Source organism: Anomaloglossus baeobatrachus, chromosome 6, assembly GCF_048569485.1.
Source record: "Anomaloglossus baeobatrachus isolate aAnoBae1 chromosome 6, aAnoBae1.hap1, whole genome shotgun sequence".
Lineage (NCBI taxonomy): Eukaryota > Metazoa > Chordata > Amphibia > Anura > Aromobatidae > Anomaloglossus > Anomaloglossus baeobatrachus.
In genome coordinates, this window is record NC_134358.1 from 541,213,325 (window position 1) to 541,231,070 (window position 17,746).

Sequence of the window (17,746 nt, forward strand, 5' to 3'; positions counted from 1 at the left end):
GACGAGATAGTTGGACCTTTGACTTAAAAAACACTGAGTGGATCCATTGATAGCAATGAACCCAACACGTTTCTGGCAATAAACGCCCGCTGTCGTATTATGGAACACAAATATACACATCCTCTTTTAAAAACATTGAAACCAACCAAATTGCATATAGAGCAGATATTATTCTAAATATGGGGGGGGAAGGGGGGGAATCATCACCACCAGTCTTAAAAGTTCTCAGCACTGAAAATCAAGCGAGGTGGTGAGAGGATTATGTAGATATAAAAAGTAATCATAAGTCACAGATTTTTCTGAAGATGTCAGGATTTTTTTTTTCTTTTACACACATTGAGTTATTTGGTTCTTATTTCTGACTGTAACAGACGAAAATAAAACAATTTCTAACATCTGACAGCAGATGGCGCTATAATAGTGGAAATCCAAAATCACACAAGATCAGGGAAATGTATTAACCTCTTCCCCCTAGCATGTAATAGCTTGTTCTACGCCGGGTCTCTATCTATGGAGGGGGCTTAGGAGATGAATATGCACCTGGTTATATTCTAAAGCTTATTATCTACAGACCTGACATCACCTGACAGCGCTGCAGCCGATCACTGAGTTCACTGCAGTGCCACTTGAGTACACAGCCCAAGTTGCTCAAGAGTGGCTAAACTCAGTGATTGGCTGCAGCGCTGTCAATGTGACATCAACTCTGCAGACAATAACAGACAGAAGTGGAGACTCGGCACTGGACCTGGGGACAGTGAGTAAAGCACTTTTTCCCCCCTCTTTTCTTTTAAACAAACTGTAGCCGGGGACAGTGTTTGCTGAAACCAGGAATTCCTTTTAAAGGGTTATTCTCATCCTATTCCAATATGTAGTAGGTGAAGTAATAATAATAAATAATAATATTAGCCAATACCTCCAATTAGAAATGTAGTATAGTTCTCCTTATTAGCCATGTCTCTAACCTCATGTGCAGGGCATTGCAGTAGCTTCCATGGTTACAACCATAAGAAACTGCTGTCACTATATGTGCTTGTAATCATGGATACCTAAGTTACTGCAATGCCCTGCACATGAGGTAAGAGACATGGCTAATCAGGAGAACTATACTACATTTCTAATTGGAGCTATAAGCTATTATTACTACTACATATTGGGATAGGATCTTGGAGATGGAAATTGCATGTACCACGTTATTGGATGTGAAGGTCTCACCTTCTAATGAGGTCCCAGTATTTCAGTGTGTACCATGTCGCTATGCTCGCTCTCTCCAGCTGGGTACCAATTTTAGGAGGCCAGTAATGCTCCAGGTAAGGGGCCGGACCCCCAAAGTTGACATTGAGCTGAGATGGCATCCGGACGTCCAGATAGGCTGCGTTCAGCCACCATTCCTCCAGCTGAAACAGAAGACAAAGGCATGAAATGCTGGGAATGTGAGGACACCATAGTGCTTAGAGGGTTTCCAATTACTCTACAGAGCGTCGCCCCAAAGCTGCGTCTCCAGCCTCCTCATACACAGGTATACCCGACTCTGTCCAGTGATCAGGTGCTATTGGGGAGAGAGGAGTAAGCCGCTAAGAGCCTCTCCTCTTTGAATAAAGGGATTGGGTGCTGTTATTTAATATGCCTGATTCTTATCTCCCCCATTATTATCTATAGCGGAATAGTTAGAGACCCTGCATACACATCAGAAGGTCACCAGGTCCTGCCTAAATCAGAGGTTATTCCCAAATGTAAATGGGGACCCTAATTCTTAAAGATTTGCTGCACACAGTAAACCCCCCTATGTCCATCTCTTCCTTTGAGGAAAGCCCCTCTTAAAACACATGTCAGGACACTTAATTGGTAAAAACGCATGTTTCAAATTTGACATCACCTTTTCTTCAAACTCGTCATTGTGCCGTCCCTCTGTTACTCCGCCTGTCAATCAATAAGGGCGTGTCCTTCCCTACAGACTCTGATTGGACGATATCGAACTGCGCAGGAACACAGTTTTCTCAAGAAAGCAGCCATGTTTTCCTAATTTCCTACCACCCCGTCCTGGCATTACAAGTCACGGTGCAGGCAGGGAGATTTCAGAGGCGGCTGATTGACACGTTTCCAGGTCACAGAATATTAAGTGGCCGATCACGGAGGATTCCATTACAGCACACAATACAGTGACCTGAGAACATGAACCGGGGACCCCTGATGTGTCAATGAGCCGCTGTTCAGATACCACAGCTAGCTATGCAGAGAAAATACACACCACAGATGGAGCAGAGCTGACTTGGTGACGTTCAGCGAGCTCTCTCAAAGTCATTATTTCCTTACCTTTACAGTAGAGACAGCAGGCCTCATGGTGGTACTGTGTTCTGCCCCCTCCTGTCTGGTGTATACTGCACACCACACTATTAAATCTCCCCTTAGCTTAGATGTTCCTTTTTAAAGACACTAAAGTTGGTGCAAATTGTGGTGTAATTTTTGGTACCATACGCTGCCTGCTCCGCGCGATCGGGCGGTGATCTAAAGCTACTTTCACACATCCGTTTTTTGCTCTGCGGCACAATACGGCGCTCTGCAGAAAAACCGCAACCGTTTTTTTTTTTGCCGCCGGTTGCGTTTTTTTGCATAAACTTACATTAGTGCCATATTGTGCCGCATGGGCTTGCGTTCGGTCCGGTTTTTGTCGCATACGGCAGATTTAGCCGATGCCGCGGCCGGATGGAACGTTGCCTGCAACGTTTTTTGCTCTGGCAAAAAAAAAAAAAAAAAAAACAAAAAAAAACAACAAAAAACGCATCGCGCCGCATCCGGGCGCTGCGGCGCATTTTTCAATGCATGCCTATGGACACCGGATGCGGGAAAAAAAACCGCGTCCGGCCGCCGCATGCGGTTTCTTCCACTGCGCATGCTCAGTAGCGTGCCGCAACCAGAAAAAAAAAAAAAAAAAAAAAAAACAGACGGGCCGCATGTAAACACTTATGCAAAGGATGCGGTGTTTTCGCCGCATCCGTTGCATAGGTTTCACAGCCGGATTGAGCCGCACTGCACAAACCGGATGTGTGAAAGTAGCCTTAGAGAACATGAACGTCTTCCAGATCTTCTTAGCCTTGTGTATTTATGTATAAGTTGGCCCTCCGGCTGCTCATGGTAGATAAGACTAATCACAAGGAGTCTGGGCTGTGACATGCACATGCCTGTGACATGCAAGCTGCTGCACAGCGCACAGTCTGCAGCCTCTCCTGGGCCGCAGCCGCATCTTCAGCTCTACGGCAGCGAACCCCTTATTTGTCATGATCTATAGCTCTTTAGCTTCTCATATAATCTGGCCAGGGCAAAGCATTTTCCCCTCCAAAAAATAAACAGAAATCTTACAATTTTCACACTAGCCACTTGGGCTATTATATACACACATACTTTCATGTTCTTTATAGAAGTCTTTTCAGAAGTTTCATTATCATCACAGGCAGGATTAAGGTAAAACCTCTATATACAGTACATAACAGGATCCACCATTCACAATAGGTTATGTCACAGCTCACCTCCTCCTGTTCAATGACAAATACCACCTCTATATACAGTAGACAACACAGAATTCACCATTCACAATAGATGTCACAGCTCACCATCTACCTCTCCTGTACAATGACTGATCACACCTCTATACACCGTAGATAACACAGGGTCATTCACAATAGGCGAGTTCACAGCTCACCTCCTCCCCCTCCTGTACAATGACATCACACCTCTATATATAGTAGATAATACAGGATCCACCATTCACAATAGGTGATATCACAGCTCACCTCCTCCCTCTCCTGTACAACGACTGATCACACCTCTATATATACACAGTACATAACACAGGATCTGTCATTCACAATAGAGGATGTCAGAGCTCACCTCCTCCTCCACAATGACTGATAACACCTATATATACAGTAGATGACACAGCGATCCACTATTCACAATAGTTGATGGCACAGCTTACCTCTTCTTCCTTTCACAAGGACTCTGCACACGCTCATTAGGTGCTTTAATATAAAAGATAGGATCTGATTATTCATGTGAGCTTCCGCTCAATTCACATTCAGACCTTGGGACGTATTTTCTAGTGATGAGTGGAGGTGCCAGTGATCAGAACCACAGCAATTACACATTTATCACCTGTGGATAAGTCATCAATGTTGCTCATTGGACAATTTTTCTTTACCCATGTGCATGCATTTAAGGACTAAAAAAAAAAAAAAAAAAATCATCATCCTTTTTTTAATGCAATTAGGCATCATTAAATTCATTCCAGAGATTTCCTTTTTACAGGCTCCTTGTTTCCTTGCACATTCAACTTTGATGTGGTCATAAGTCAGCTAACAGGAGCTTAGAAAAAGAAATGAGAGCTCCCTGACGGAATCTCCGTTAACTCATTGTGCAACACAGAGGATACGGAAGGCAAAAAGTGCATCAAATTTTTAGTGAAACCAAATAGCAAAATTATTGTTAACATCAAATATATCAGCATTAAAGTAACCAAAAATGTTCCTAAAAAGGTGACTAAGGTCTCAGGGGTTCATTCACAGCGTCAGTCTCTGTGTCACCAGGTTTCCACTGGGTGTAAGACTAGGTACAATCAGACAGATCTCAAGTTCCTCACTTTACAATGTAAAAAAAATCCGTCTTAACAAGCCGGGGATTGTGTATAAGACCAAGTAATCTGACACTGATCCTGGAATAGAGGACACTGATGCGTTAGGACTGTACATGAACTCTGTATTGAGCTTCTACATCTATTACACTAATGTCAAGGCTACAATTCAGATCCAGAAATATATATATATATATATATATATATATATATAACATTTATGCGAACCCGATGTCAGTATAGCCTTAGGCCACGTTCATATATGTGAATAACAAAAAAAAACAAACATGACGTGGAGTCCCCCCAATTTCTGGTAACCGGTAAAGCAGACAGCTGGGGGCTGATATTACCAGGCTGGGAAGGTCCATGGCTATTGGGCTCTTCCCAACCTAAAAATAGCAGCCCGCAGCCGCCCTAGAAGTGGAGTGTCACATTAGATGCACCAATTCTGGCACTTTACTTGGCTCTTCCGGATTGTCATGGTGCCTTGGCGTAAAAAAACCCTCTCCAATATTAGATATTTATCTTCTGATGAACAAAGTCTATGGAGCCTCAATCTGACGTTCTATAGGCTTTGCCAGCAGCCACTTTCAGGTCTCGGCTCTGAAAAAGTGACATCGGTAACATTACAGCTCTTCAAAGTCGCTGAGCCACATTGCACAGCATGACCAGGAAGTGGCCGATGGCAAAGCCTATGGAGTGTCAGAAAAAGGCTCCATAGACTTTGTTTGTTGGATTCGCTCACTACTTCGGAACTGCATGGGATTTTTTTTTCCTGTATTTAGCAGTACGTTTTTTTTGTTCTTTTTTTCAAGTTTACATTTAAATAAAAGGGGTGAAAGAGGGAAAGTGTTGGGGAATTTTTATTTCAATAAAATATTCTTGGGTGTGTGCTTTTTCCATTTAGTGGGTTAATAACTGGGGTGTTTGATAGCCACCTCTCCATTACTAACCCCAGTTTTGTTTTTGAAGTAGCCACAGCTGACATCAACCCCAAATACTATTACCCTAATTGCCCCTGCACCAGGACATAGGGAAGAGCGGAGGTGAAGCTCCAAAATTGAAGCGTCTCGTGATGTGCCTCATCTGGGGTGGCTGCGGGCTGGTATTTTTAGACTGGAATGGCCCAAATAACCATGGCCCTTCCCAGCTTGATAATATCAGCCCCCAGCTGCCTGATTTACCTTAGCTAGATACAAAAAATGAGAGGGAGCCCAAAGTCGTTTTTTTCTCATTTAATTATTGGATTAATAGAAAGCTGCACAATCTAGCTAACTATCCAACATCTCTGCACACAGCAATTTCTTGAATGCATTTAATTGTGTCACACAGACATCACATTGATGCCATCTGAGTGCTGTACACGTGTGTACGCGTTTCTGGTACTTGTGAAAATGGATACCACATGTACCAAAATCACGGTCTTGTGAAGGGGGCCTTAGATTGCTGCTTTCTGCGCCAAATGTGGCTAGACATTACACGTGTGCATCAGGGGTTAATAATTCAGCAACCCAGAATAAAAAGCACACAGACTGGTCCTGCAAGCCAACTAGTTTTGCTATACAAATATGCTGTTAACTTACCTGGCTGTAGGTTCCTGCCATCTGACACTGGTACATAGCAAAGGATTTGATAATATGGTATACACAAAAACAACTGAATATCCCTTTATTATTATACATACATATATTGTTGATAGGTGTCTTCCCCCCCCCCCCCTTTTTATTTTTTTTTTTTAAATGCAAAAAACACATTTTTGGCTAAAAGGCATTTTTGCATTAGGGTTTTGTAAACTATATTGAACCTTTTTTTAGATTCTACATCCTCCATGTACCACAGTGCATAGCTGTCTGCAGAATAAGTTCCACTGAATCTGTAAGCGAGTCCGTCAGATGACAGGGTATTTAGCACTTTAAAGGCAATCCGTCAGTAGGTTTTTGCTATGTAATCTGACGACAGTATGCTGAAGGGGTTAAAACAGAATTAAAGTTGTGTCACATGTCACCTCCTGTGCTGTTTTACTCAAAAATGAGTGTTTTATTACCAGGAAATTATCATTGCTGTGATTAGCTGGCTCCTGCCATGTTGTCAGGCTCCACTCTCTAATGTGATTAGCAGCTCAGTATCTACGGACATTGTACATAGAGCGCCTGGTGTGGGCGGGGGCAGCTTTCTCAGCTCTGCTGCATTGCTAACTCATTGTGTCAGAACAGCTGCACCCAGTAATCTAAGTGATGCATCGTTGGATTCAGAATCTCTTTGCTTACATCATGCTGCTTTCAGATGAGATAGCAAAAATCTGCTGACAGATTCCCTTTAACTCTTCTCCTGAGCCATCTTGTAAGGTGGGCTAAGCACAGAACGAGCTCACTGAAGCATTCACTTAACTCATTCTGCAGTTTACCATGTACTGTGATACATAGAGGCTACGGAAGACAACACACTGCAAAATATTTCTCAAAGCCCCATTGTAAAAAAAGCCAAAAATACAGGCAAAGAGGTTTTCTCATCTTCGATCTTCAGTTACGCACTGCTCTATGGTGAGGTGGGGGGGGGTGCGCTCTTAAATACAGACAGTCCGGACAAGAGGCATGGTCTTGCTGGTTATCAGAACGATACGCTTTCCATGCTACAGGTAGGTATGGCATCAGCAATGCAATCCGGAGATCAAGCCAGCTTCAAAAGCAGCCCGTGCAAGCATTCACTCTTTGCCTAGGAGGCCACCTCTGATACACTACCAGAGGTGGCAGGTAACCTTGGAAACAAGCAGTAAAGTAGGAAATTAAAAAAAAAAAAGAATTTTGTTTACTTACCGTAAATTCTTTTTCTTATAGTTCCGTATTGGGAGACCCAGACCATGGGTGTTTAGCTTCTGCCTCCGGAGGACACACAAAGTACTACACCTAAAAGTGTAGCTCCTCCCTCTGAGCTTATACACCCCCTGGAGAACTAGATCTAGCCAGTTTAGTGCAAAAGCTGAAGGAGAATAGCCACCCACAAGTAGAACCGAGCAAGAACCGGAACAACCGGAGACTCTGTCCACGACAACAGCCGGTGATAACACGCGGAACAAGAAAATTGCCAACAGGCAACAGGGAGGGTGCTGGGTCTCCCAATACAGAACTATAAGAAAAAGAATTTACGGTAAGTAAACAAAATTCTCTTTTTCTTTATCGTTCCTATGGGAGACCCAGACCATGGGACGTTCCAAAGCAGTCCCTGGGTGGGAATAAACAGAAAAAACTAAGAAGTAGGAGGAGCCTAACTTCACAAGTGGGCGACAGCCGCCTGAAGGAAGCGTCTGCCCAAGCTCGCATCTGCCGAAGCATGAGCATGCACTTGGTAGTGCTTCGAAAAGGTGTGCAGGCTAGACCAAGTGGCAGCCTGACAGACTTGTTGAGCCGGAAAGTAAGTAATGGCAAAGAAATTCTGCATATCGATAATATAGATAATAAAATAACAATATTATATAGTAAGCAGAATTTAAGACTACAATATATTAGACCAAATCGCAAAAAGTACTACAGTAAAACACACAGAGGCGATCAAATAGGTCAAAATACATTTTTATTAATATTAGTGCAGACAAGTGAAGGGGGTCAGAAAGCTGGTGTACATCACTGCAGTTAGCAAAAATTAAATGCAATTATTGGCATACTGACCAATACATAGTCATAAGGATATATACATAGAGTCAAACATTGCAGGATACGCCCAACAAGAGAATTACTAGTACTGGCATACTCACAGAGAAGATATAAACAACCCTTAATATAAGGTGTATCTCCTACATATAATGTATTTAATGCTACTGATGAAATAATGAACAGAGAGTAAGTAAGAGACACCTGATATAGGTAGGTAACCTAAATATCTGCAGTGCAAGATATACTAAACAGTATTCAAACTATAATATAGTATAATATAGGGATTGAAGAGATGGAAAGTGGTTGATGTAACATGTATCACACTGACACTGGTCAGGGAACACACAATGCGAGTCGTTAACCCGGTCCGAAGAGCATCCATTCAATCCCCATATGGGTGGTTTATATATCTTCTCTGTGAGTATGCCAGTACTAGTAATTCTCTTATATTAATAAAAATGTATTTTGACCTATTTGATCGCCTCTTTGTGTGTTTACTGTAGACTTGTTGAGCCGTAGCCTGGTGCCTAAAAGCCCAAGAGGCACCGACAGCTCTGGTCGAGTGTGCTTTGAAAAGCTTGAGAGGTGCACCGCCTAAGCGCAGCGGTGCGAGACACATAAATCCGGAGAGCACGCACCAGATCCAGAGAATGCAGCGCTTTCTCAAAGCGATGAACAGGGGCCGGACAGAAGGAAGGCAAGGAAATGTCCTGGTTAAGGTGGAAGGGAGAGACCACCTTAGGAAGAAAGTCCGGAGTCGGACGGAGAACTACCTTGTCTTGGTGAAAAACCAAAAAAGGTGACTCCGAGGAGAGCGCAGCCAAATCAGAGACTCTCCTGAGAGAAGTTATGGCAACTAGAAAGGCCACCTTTTGAGAAAGACGATACAAAGAAACCTCCCTAAGGGGCTCAAAAGGGGGTTTCTGCAATACCGTGAGGACCAAGTTAAGGTCCCAGGGATCCAAGGGCCGCCGATAAGGCGGAATGATGTGAGACGCGCCTTGCATGAAGGTGCGGACCTGAGCCAGCCGGGCAAGACGCCGCTGGAACAGCACTGATAGAGCTGAGACTTGTCCCTTGAGAGAGTTGAGGGACAGTCCTAGCTGCAGAGCGGACTGTAAAAAAGACAGAAGGGTCGGCAACGAGAATGGCCAAGGAGGATGGCCGGAAGAGCGACACCAGGACAGGAAAATTTTCCAAGTCCTGTGAAAGATCTTGACGGAGGAAGACTTACGGGCCAGAGTCATAGTGGAGATGACTTCAGGAGGAATACCGGAAGCCGTCAAAATCCAGGACTCAAGAGCCACACCGTCAAATTGAGTGCCGCAGAATTCGGGCGGAAAAACGGACCTTGCGAGAGTAGGTCTGGATGATTCGGAAGATGCCACGGCATCTCTACGGACAGTTGGAGCAGGTCCAGATACCAAGCTCGCCTGGGCCAGTCCGGTGCAATGAGGATAACTCGACGGCCCTCCATTCTGATCTTGCGCAGGACTCTGGGCAAGAGAGCTAGAGAGGGGGAAACACGTAGGACGGACGAAACTGGGACCAATCCTGAACCAGAGCGTCCGTGACGAAGGCCTGAGGATCGTGGGAGCGAGCCACGTAAACCAGAACCTTGTTGTTGAGACGGGATGCCATTAGTCCACGTTCGGAGTGCCCCACTTGCGGCAGATTGACTGAAACACTGCCGGGTGCAGGGACCACTCGCCACCGTCCACGGATTGACGGCTGAGATAATCTGCCTCCCAGTTTTCTACGCCTGGGATGTGGACTGCGGATATGGTGGACTTGGAGTCCTCCGCCCATTGAAGAATGCGTTTGACCTCCATCATTGCCAGGCAGCTGCGTGTCCCGCCTTGGTGATTGATGTAGGCAACCGCTGTCGCGTTGTCTGACTGGACTCGAATGTGCCTGCCCGCCAACAGGTGGTGAAAGGCTAGGAGAGCTAGAAGCACAGCTCTGGTTTCCAGCACATTGATTGAAAGGGCTGACTCGGACGGAGTCCAAGTGCCCTGTGCTCTGTGGTGGAGATATACCGCTCCCCAGCCGGATAGGCTGGCATCCGTGGTGAGAATCACCCAGGATGGAGTCAGAAAGGAGCGCCCTTGGGACAGGGAGAGGGGTCGAAGCCACCACTGAAGAGAGCTCCTGGTCCGTGGCGACAGAGCCACTAACCTGTGTAAGGAGGAAGGCCGCTTGCCCCAACAGCGGAGAATGTCCAGCTGCAGGGGGCGCAGATGGAACTGGGCAAAGGGAACCGCCTCCATTTGACCCAGCACCTGCATCAGGCGCCTGAGAAAATAACGGCGGGGCCGCAGCAGAGAGCGCACCGCTAGCCGGAGAGACTGCTGTTTGACTAAGGGCAACTTCACAAGTTCCGGCAAAGTCTCGAACTGCATCCCTAGGTACGTGTACGTGAGACTCTGGGTCGGAGTCAGGGTGGACTTGGGAAGATTGACAAGCCACCCGAATTGGGCTAGAGTGGAGAGAGTGAGCGAGACACCCCACTGACAGTCTGCGCTGGATGGAGCCTTGACCAGAAGGTCGTCCAGATAAGGAAGCACTGCCAACCCCTGGAGGTGCAGGACCGCAATCACTGCCGCCATGACCTTGGTGAATACCCGAGGGGCCGTGGCTAACCCGAAGGGGAGAGCCACGAATTGGAAATGATCCTCTCCTATCGCAAAACGCAACCAACGCTGGTGTGACACTGCGATTGGCACATGTAGATAGGCATCTCTGATGTCGAAGGACGCCAGGAAATCCCCTTGGGTCATAGAGGCAATGACTGATCGCAGAGACTCCATGCAAAAATGCCGCACCCGGACATGCTTGTTGAGAAGCTTGAGATCCAGGATGGGCCGGAAGGTACCGTCCTTTTTTGGAACTAGGAAGAGGTTTGAGTAAAAACCTCTGAACCGTTCTCGAGCAGGAACTGGTACAATCACACCGTTTGCCTGCAAGGATGCCACGGCCTGTGAAAAGGCGGCGGCCTTGGAGCAGGGGGGAGTTGAGAGAAAAAAAATCTGTTTGGGGGTCTGGAAGAGAATTCTATCCTGTAGCCGTGAGATATGATGTCTCTCACCCACTGATCGGAGACTTGCTTTAACCAAGCGTCGCCAAAGTGGGAGAGCCTGCCACCGACTGAGGACGTGGCTGGAGCGGGCCGAGAGTCATGAGGAGGCTGCCTTAGTGGCAGAACCTCCTGCGGACGCGCTCGTGTGTGCCAGTTGGATTTCTGATCCTTAGCTGAGTTAGCGGACGAGGCGGAAGGCTTAGAGGATGACCAGTTGGAGGAACGAAACCTTGATTGATTCCTACCCTGGGCGGGTTTCCTGGTCTTGGTTTGTGGCATGGAAGTACTCTTCCCGCCAGTAGCTTCTTTAATGATTTCATCCAGCTGTTCACCAAACAGCCGTGAACCAGCAAAAGGGAGCCCAGCAAGAAACTTCTTGGAAGAAGAATCTGCCTTCCACTCTCGAAGCCACAAAATCCTGCGGATAACAAGAGAATTAGCTGAAGCCACCGCAGTGCGGTGAGAAGCCTCTAGCATTGCAGACATGGCATAAGATGAAAAAGCTGAAGCCTGAGAGGTTAAGGTAACCATCTCAGGCATAGATTCCTTGGTGAGGGAATGCATCTCCTCCAGAGAAGCAGAGATGGCTTTGAGAGCCTACACTGCTGCAAAAGTCGGGGAAAACGCGGCCCCCGCAGCTTCATACACAGATTTGGCCAAAAGGTCAATCTGACGGTCAGTGGAATCCTTAAGTGAGGTGCCGTCAGCCACCGACACAACGGTCCGGGCTGAGAGCCTAGACACCGGAGGGTCTACCTTTGGGGAGTGAGACCACTCCTTGACCACCTCAGGTGGAAATGGAAACCGATCATCAGAACCATGCTTTGGAAAGCGTTTGTCAGGACAGGCCCTGGGTTTGGTCACAGCGGTCTGAAAACTGGAGTGGTTAAAGAACACACTCTTCACTCTCTTAGGCGAGGTAAACTGATGTTTTTCTGCCAAAGAGGGTTGCTCCTCTGAGACTGGCGGATTGAGATCCGGCACAGAATTAATAGAAGCAATCAAGTCACTAAGATCTGAGTCACCCTCAGAGAAATCGATGGGATACATAGCCTCCGAGCCACCCGTGAGGGCATCCTCCTCATCTTGAGAGTCAGCTCTTGAGACAGAGCCGTGGGATGGGGAGGGGGAGGAAACCCTGCGCCTTCTCTTAGAAGGACGGGGTCTGGGATCAGATGATGAATCCTCTGTGAGCTCTGATGGACGGAGGTCAGAGGATAGGAATCCTCTGTCAAGAGTATTAGAGGCACCCTGTGAGGAGGGCTGATGCATATTCATCAAAGTCCTGGACAAAAGTCCCATGGACTCAGCAAATGACTGGGATATGGACCTAGAAAAGGACTCTACCCAGGCCGGGGGTTCAGCCAGCCACAGGTGCAGAAGCAGCCTGAGAGACCACTGGGGGTGAGACTCCAGGCTGTGGCACCGCCAAGTTAGAGCAACCATCACAGTGTGAATAAGTGCTCGGCTCAGGCAGCAGGAGCTTACATGCAGTGCATACTGAATAAAGCTTTGGAGCCTTGCTCCTTGTTGAGACATGCTGCTGGAGTGGGGGCTTTGCAGAGAATGAACCCCAGGGAGAATATACAGAGGTCCACAACCGGAGACCGGCTGTGGCTTACCAGACCGCTGGTTGCGGTGTTGTGTGCCCTCCAGATCCCGAAGCCCGGTCCCCCAGTGCACAGCCCCTCAGCAGAGATGCAGAGTGCAGAATGTCCCAGAGCAGAATGAACTCTGCGTGAGAAATGGCCGCCGGAGCGAGGAGAGGGGGCGGGACTAGGGGGCGTTCCTATAGGAGAGCGGGAACTGGAGGGCTATAGAGACCTGCAGGGGAGGAGGGACGCCCCAGCAGTGGGGAGTGTCCCTCCCCTGTGTAGAACGACCGCCGGGAGGAGCCGAGCCTGTCCCTCTGCATGAGTGACATGCGAGGGCAGGAAAACGAAACTAGGCCTCCGGCGAAGCCGGGGCCTAAATTTAAGCGGCGAGGCCGACAAGCAGGCACCATCGGCGCGGTTCTCAGGCAAAAGCTAGAGAACCCGCCGGAAAAGGCAAAGAAGGGAATTTTGTTTACTTACCGTAAATTCCTTTTCTTCTAGCTCCTATTGGGAGACCCAGACAATTGGGTGTATAGCTTCTGCCTCCGGAGGCCACACAAAGTATTACACTTTAAAAAGTGTAACCCCTCCCCTCTGCCTATACACCCTCCCGTGCATCACTGGCTCCTCAGTTTTGGTGCAAAAGCAGGAAGGAGGAAACTTATAAATTGGTCTAAGGTAAATTCAATCCGAAGGATGTTCGGAGAACTGAAACCATGAACCAAAAGAACGATTCAACATGAACAACATGTGTACACAAAAGAACAACAGCCCGAAGGGAACAGGGGCGGGTGCTGGGTCTCCCAATAGGAGCTAGACGAAAAGGAATTTACGGTAAGTAAACAAAATTCCCTTCTTTGTCGCTCCATTGGGAGACCCAGACAATTGGGACGTCCAAAAGCAGTCCCTGGGTGGGTAAAAGAATACCTCGATAAAAAAGAGCCGAAGACGACCCCCTCTTACAGGTGGGCAACCGCCGCCTGAAGGACTCGCCTACCTAGACTGGCGTCTGCCGAAGCATAGGTATGCACCTGATAGTGTTTCGTGAAAGTGTGCAGACTAGACCAGGTAGCTGCCTGACACACCTGCTGAGCCGTAGCCCGGTGCCGCAATGCCCAGGATGCACCCACGGCTCTGGTAGAATGGGCTTTCAGCCCCAAAGGAAGCGGAAGCCCAGAAGAACGGTAGGCTTCAAGAATCGGTTCCTTGATCCACCGAGCCAAGGTTGACTTGGAAGCCTGCGAACCCTTACGCTGGCCAGCGACAAGGACAAAGAGCGCATCTGAACGGCGCAGGGGCGCCGTGCGAGACACGTAGAACCGGAGTGCTCTCACCAGATCTAATGAGTGCAAATCCTTTTCACATTGGTGAACTGGATTAGGGCAAAATGAAGGTAAGGAGATATCCTGATTGAGATGAAAAGGAGATACCACCTTAGGGAGAAATTGTTGTGCCGTGACGCCATGAGATCGACGTCCGGCGTTCCCCAGCGGCGACGGATCTCTCGAAACACGTCTGGGTGAAGAGACCATTCCCCCGCGTCCATGCCCTGACGACTGAGAAAATCTGCTTCCCAGTTTTCTACGCCCGGGATGTGAACTGCGGAGATGGTGGAAGCTGTGGCTTCCACCCACTGCAGAATCCGTCGGACTTCCTGGAAGGCTTGACGACTGCGAGTGCCGCCTTGGTGGTTGATGTATGCGACGGCAGTGGCGTTGTCCGACTGGATACGGATCTGCCTGCCCTCCAGCCACCGATGAAAAGCCAATAGGGCTAGATACACTGCCCTGATCTCCAGAATATTGATCTGAAGGGATGACTCTATCGGAGTCCAGGTTCCCTGAGCCCTGTGGTGGAGAAAAACCGCCCCCCACCCTGACAGGCTCGCGTCCGTGGTGACCACAGCCCAGGTTGGGGGGGGTAGGAAGGATTTTCCCCGCGACAGAGAGTTGGGAAGGAGCCACCACTGAAGTGACGTCTTGGTTGCAAGGGAAAGAGAGACGTTCCTGTCGAGGGAAGTCGACCTCCTGTCCCATTTGCGGAGAATGTCCCACTGGAGTGGCCGCATGTGGAATTGCGCGAAGGGCACTGCCTCCATCTTCCCCAGGAAGTGCATGAGGCGCCTCAAGGGGTGTGACTGACCCCGAAGAAGAGATTGCACCCCTGCACAAAGCATAAAACTGAGGAGCTCGTGATGCACGGGAGGGTGTATAGGCAGAGGGGAGGGGTTACACTTTTTAAAGTGTAATACTTTGTGTGGCCTCGGGAGGCAGAAGCTATACACCCAATTGTCTGGGTCTCCCAATGGAGCGACAAAGAAATAATCATATACAGCATACTCTCCCCATACAATAAAGAATCGGGACCCCCAACACTTAAACGTCTCAGGTACTTAGCTGCTGAGACGCAGGGCCAGGTCCCTGGGGATGAGTGCTCTGGTCCAACAGGATCCTCAAGGGGCTGTGGATGGAGACCGGACTCCTGCCAGGCATGGAGACCGTGCTGGCTCCCACTTCAAGCCAGAGCCCAGGAGGGATGGTGAAGGAGCGCGGCATGTAAGGCTCCAGCCTTGGAAATCAACCTTAACAACACCGCCGACACAGTAGGGTGAGAAGGGACATGCCGGGAGTCCAGACGTGGACCCGCTTTTCTTCAAACTCTTTCCAAAAATCAAACAAATCAGATGAGAATGCATGTGTGGATGTATGCCTCCTGAACACAAAGCGATAAACTGGCTAGATCTGGTTCTCCAGGGGGTGTATAAGCTCAGAGGGAGGAGCTACACTTTTGAGTGTAGTACTTTGTGTGTCCTCCGGAGGCAGAAGCTAAACACCCATGGTCTGGGTCTCCCATAGGAACGATAAAGAAAAAAATACGTTCTTGAGGAAAGAATTTTTTTTTATGTAAGATGAGACCACCCCTTTAAGAAGAGAAAGCACTTAATAAAAAGGACAGAGAACCTACCCAGTTTTTCCTTGTTCTTGCCCTTTCCAATAACTTTTGGTGAAGTTCTTTGCCTATTCCATTTCCAAAGTCTTTCACGATCCTACAAGTCTTCTTGTATTCTTCATCATTTAGAAAGGGTTTTACTGCAAAAAAAAAAAAAAAAAAAAAAAAAAAAAAACACCACAAAACAAAAAACACATTAAAAAATAAAAACAGCTCATGATGTAAGGCGTAGATAATATGTATGGCTTCTTTCATGTATTCAGATCAGTAGGGATCACAACTCACACCAGCAACTTGCAGGAGCAACATGTTCCGGGATCAGTACAAATATACATACACTTAGCTGAAGAAAAAAAAAAAAAAAAGGAAAATCGGCTGAATGATGATGATGATGACGCGCCCCACCAGGGCCGTCCAAGGGGCTACTCGGACCCGGGCCAGTTCTCTCTGGGAGGTCACAGCAGCAGGGCCCCACTCCGTGACCCTGGCGGTGTCGTTTAAAGATATAGAAATAAATGCTAATTTGTGACGCCACCTGTGGTATTCGGCAATGTATGGCCGACACTGCTGGATGGGACCGCTGGGGCAGATGGTGACGCAGCTAGGATGGTACAGCTCCCCACAGGTAGAGCTAGCTCCAGGACACAGCAGGATGCAGTCATTAGCTCTTTACTCACAGTTGTCAGTTCCAGATTTTCACAGCCGGCCGGTCAAATGCTGCCCTTGGACTGCAGAGTTCTGCAGTGATGGGATCCAGCCGATCCCCAGGTAATTTGGAGGCACAAGACCAGTGTCCCTTTCCTGGTCGTCTTCCTACCCTGGCTTCGGCCTCCTGTCCTACAGTCTCACACACAGTGCCCTGAGCCGGTGACCGCGGGTCCTGGCGGGGAGGCTTTTCTGCCCTTGTTCCCTTGGCCCTCTATGGTCACCTTTTCAGCGGTTTGTGTGCGGTGGTGGCTTCGGCACATGCAGTTACCTCAGCTTCCGCTTTCGCTAGCTGAGCCTTCTAGTTCTCCACTAGTCTAGGGGCCGGTCCCCTTTGCGGCCTAGTCCCTCCACACCGGTGTCTGCTGTGGATGCGAGCCCACGGGTGCATCTCTCACTTCCCGGGGCTCTAGGACCCCTTCTTCCTCAGGACCTCCCTCCTCCGGCTCCGCTCCCCAGGACCTCCCTCCTCCGGCTCCGCTCCCCAGGACCTCCCTCCTCCGGCTCCGCTCCCCAGGACCTCCCTCCTCCGGCTCCGCTCCCCAGGACCTCCCTCCTCCGGCTCCGCTCCCCAGGACCTCCCTCCTCCGGCTCCGCTCCCCAGGACCTCCCTCCTCCGGCTCCGCTCCCCAGGACCTCCCTCCTCCACTTCTTCCCAACTCCTCACACTCCGTTCTAAGGTGTTCAGGTTTCCCTACACTACCTACTCCACCCCCAGACTGGCTCCGGGACTGTGCTCTCCGTGAGGAGCAATCTCACCCTAACCATGGCCTGAGGTGGTGTAGCTATACTAAAAGTGTATGTGTGAACATCGACCTGTGACCACCTCCTTACCAGTGAATGAGATACCCCACCTCTGGCTGAGGTGCAGTACCAATGTGGCGACTGGACCCTCAGGGGCACCACAATTAGACTCCTGGAGATTACTGGATATCTTCGGGAAAGAAAAATTTGGACATATATGTCGTGGGCGGGGAGGGGACGCTGCGTTCACCACGCTCGGGTCCGGCACTGCTGCTGCTTCGCTTGCTGCTCGGTCGGTGGCTCGAGCGGTGGGCCGGATCCCGGGGACTCGAGCGGCGCTCCTCGCCCGTGAGTGAAAAGGGGAATGGTTTGGGGGATTTATTGTGGTACCGGTTGGGGTGAGGTT

General features: G+C 48.6%; 1 protein-coding gene across 3 annotated transcripts in view; it reads right to left on the bottom strand.

The window, feature by feature from the left end:
* The window catches only part of CROT (carnitine O-octanoyltransferase), a 150,526-nt gene that overhangs the window by 92,553 nt on the left and 40,227 nt on the right, over nt 1-17,746 (bottom strand). For all 3 annotated transcript variants that reach the window (XM_075315616.1, XM_075315617.1, XM_075315618.1), the window contains exons 3-4: nt 15,907-16,031; nt 1,213-1,394 (exon numbers count right to left, since the gene is read on the bottom strand). In XM_075315616.1, the coding sequence (XP_075171731.1) occupies nt 1,213-1,394; nt 15,907-16,031 (307 nt within the window). The remainder of the gene's footprint in view (nt 1-1,212; nt 1,395-15,906; nt 16,032-17,746) is intronic.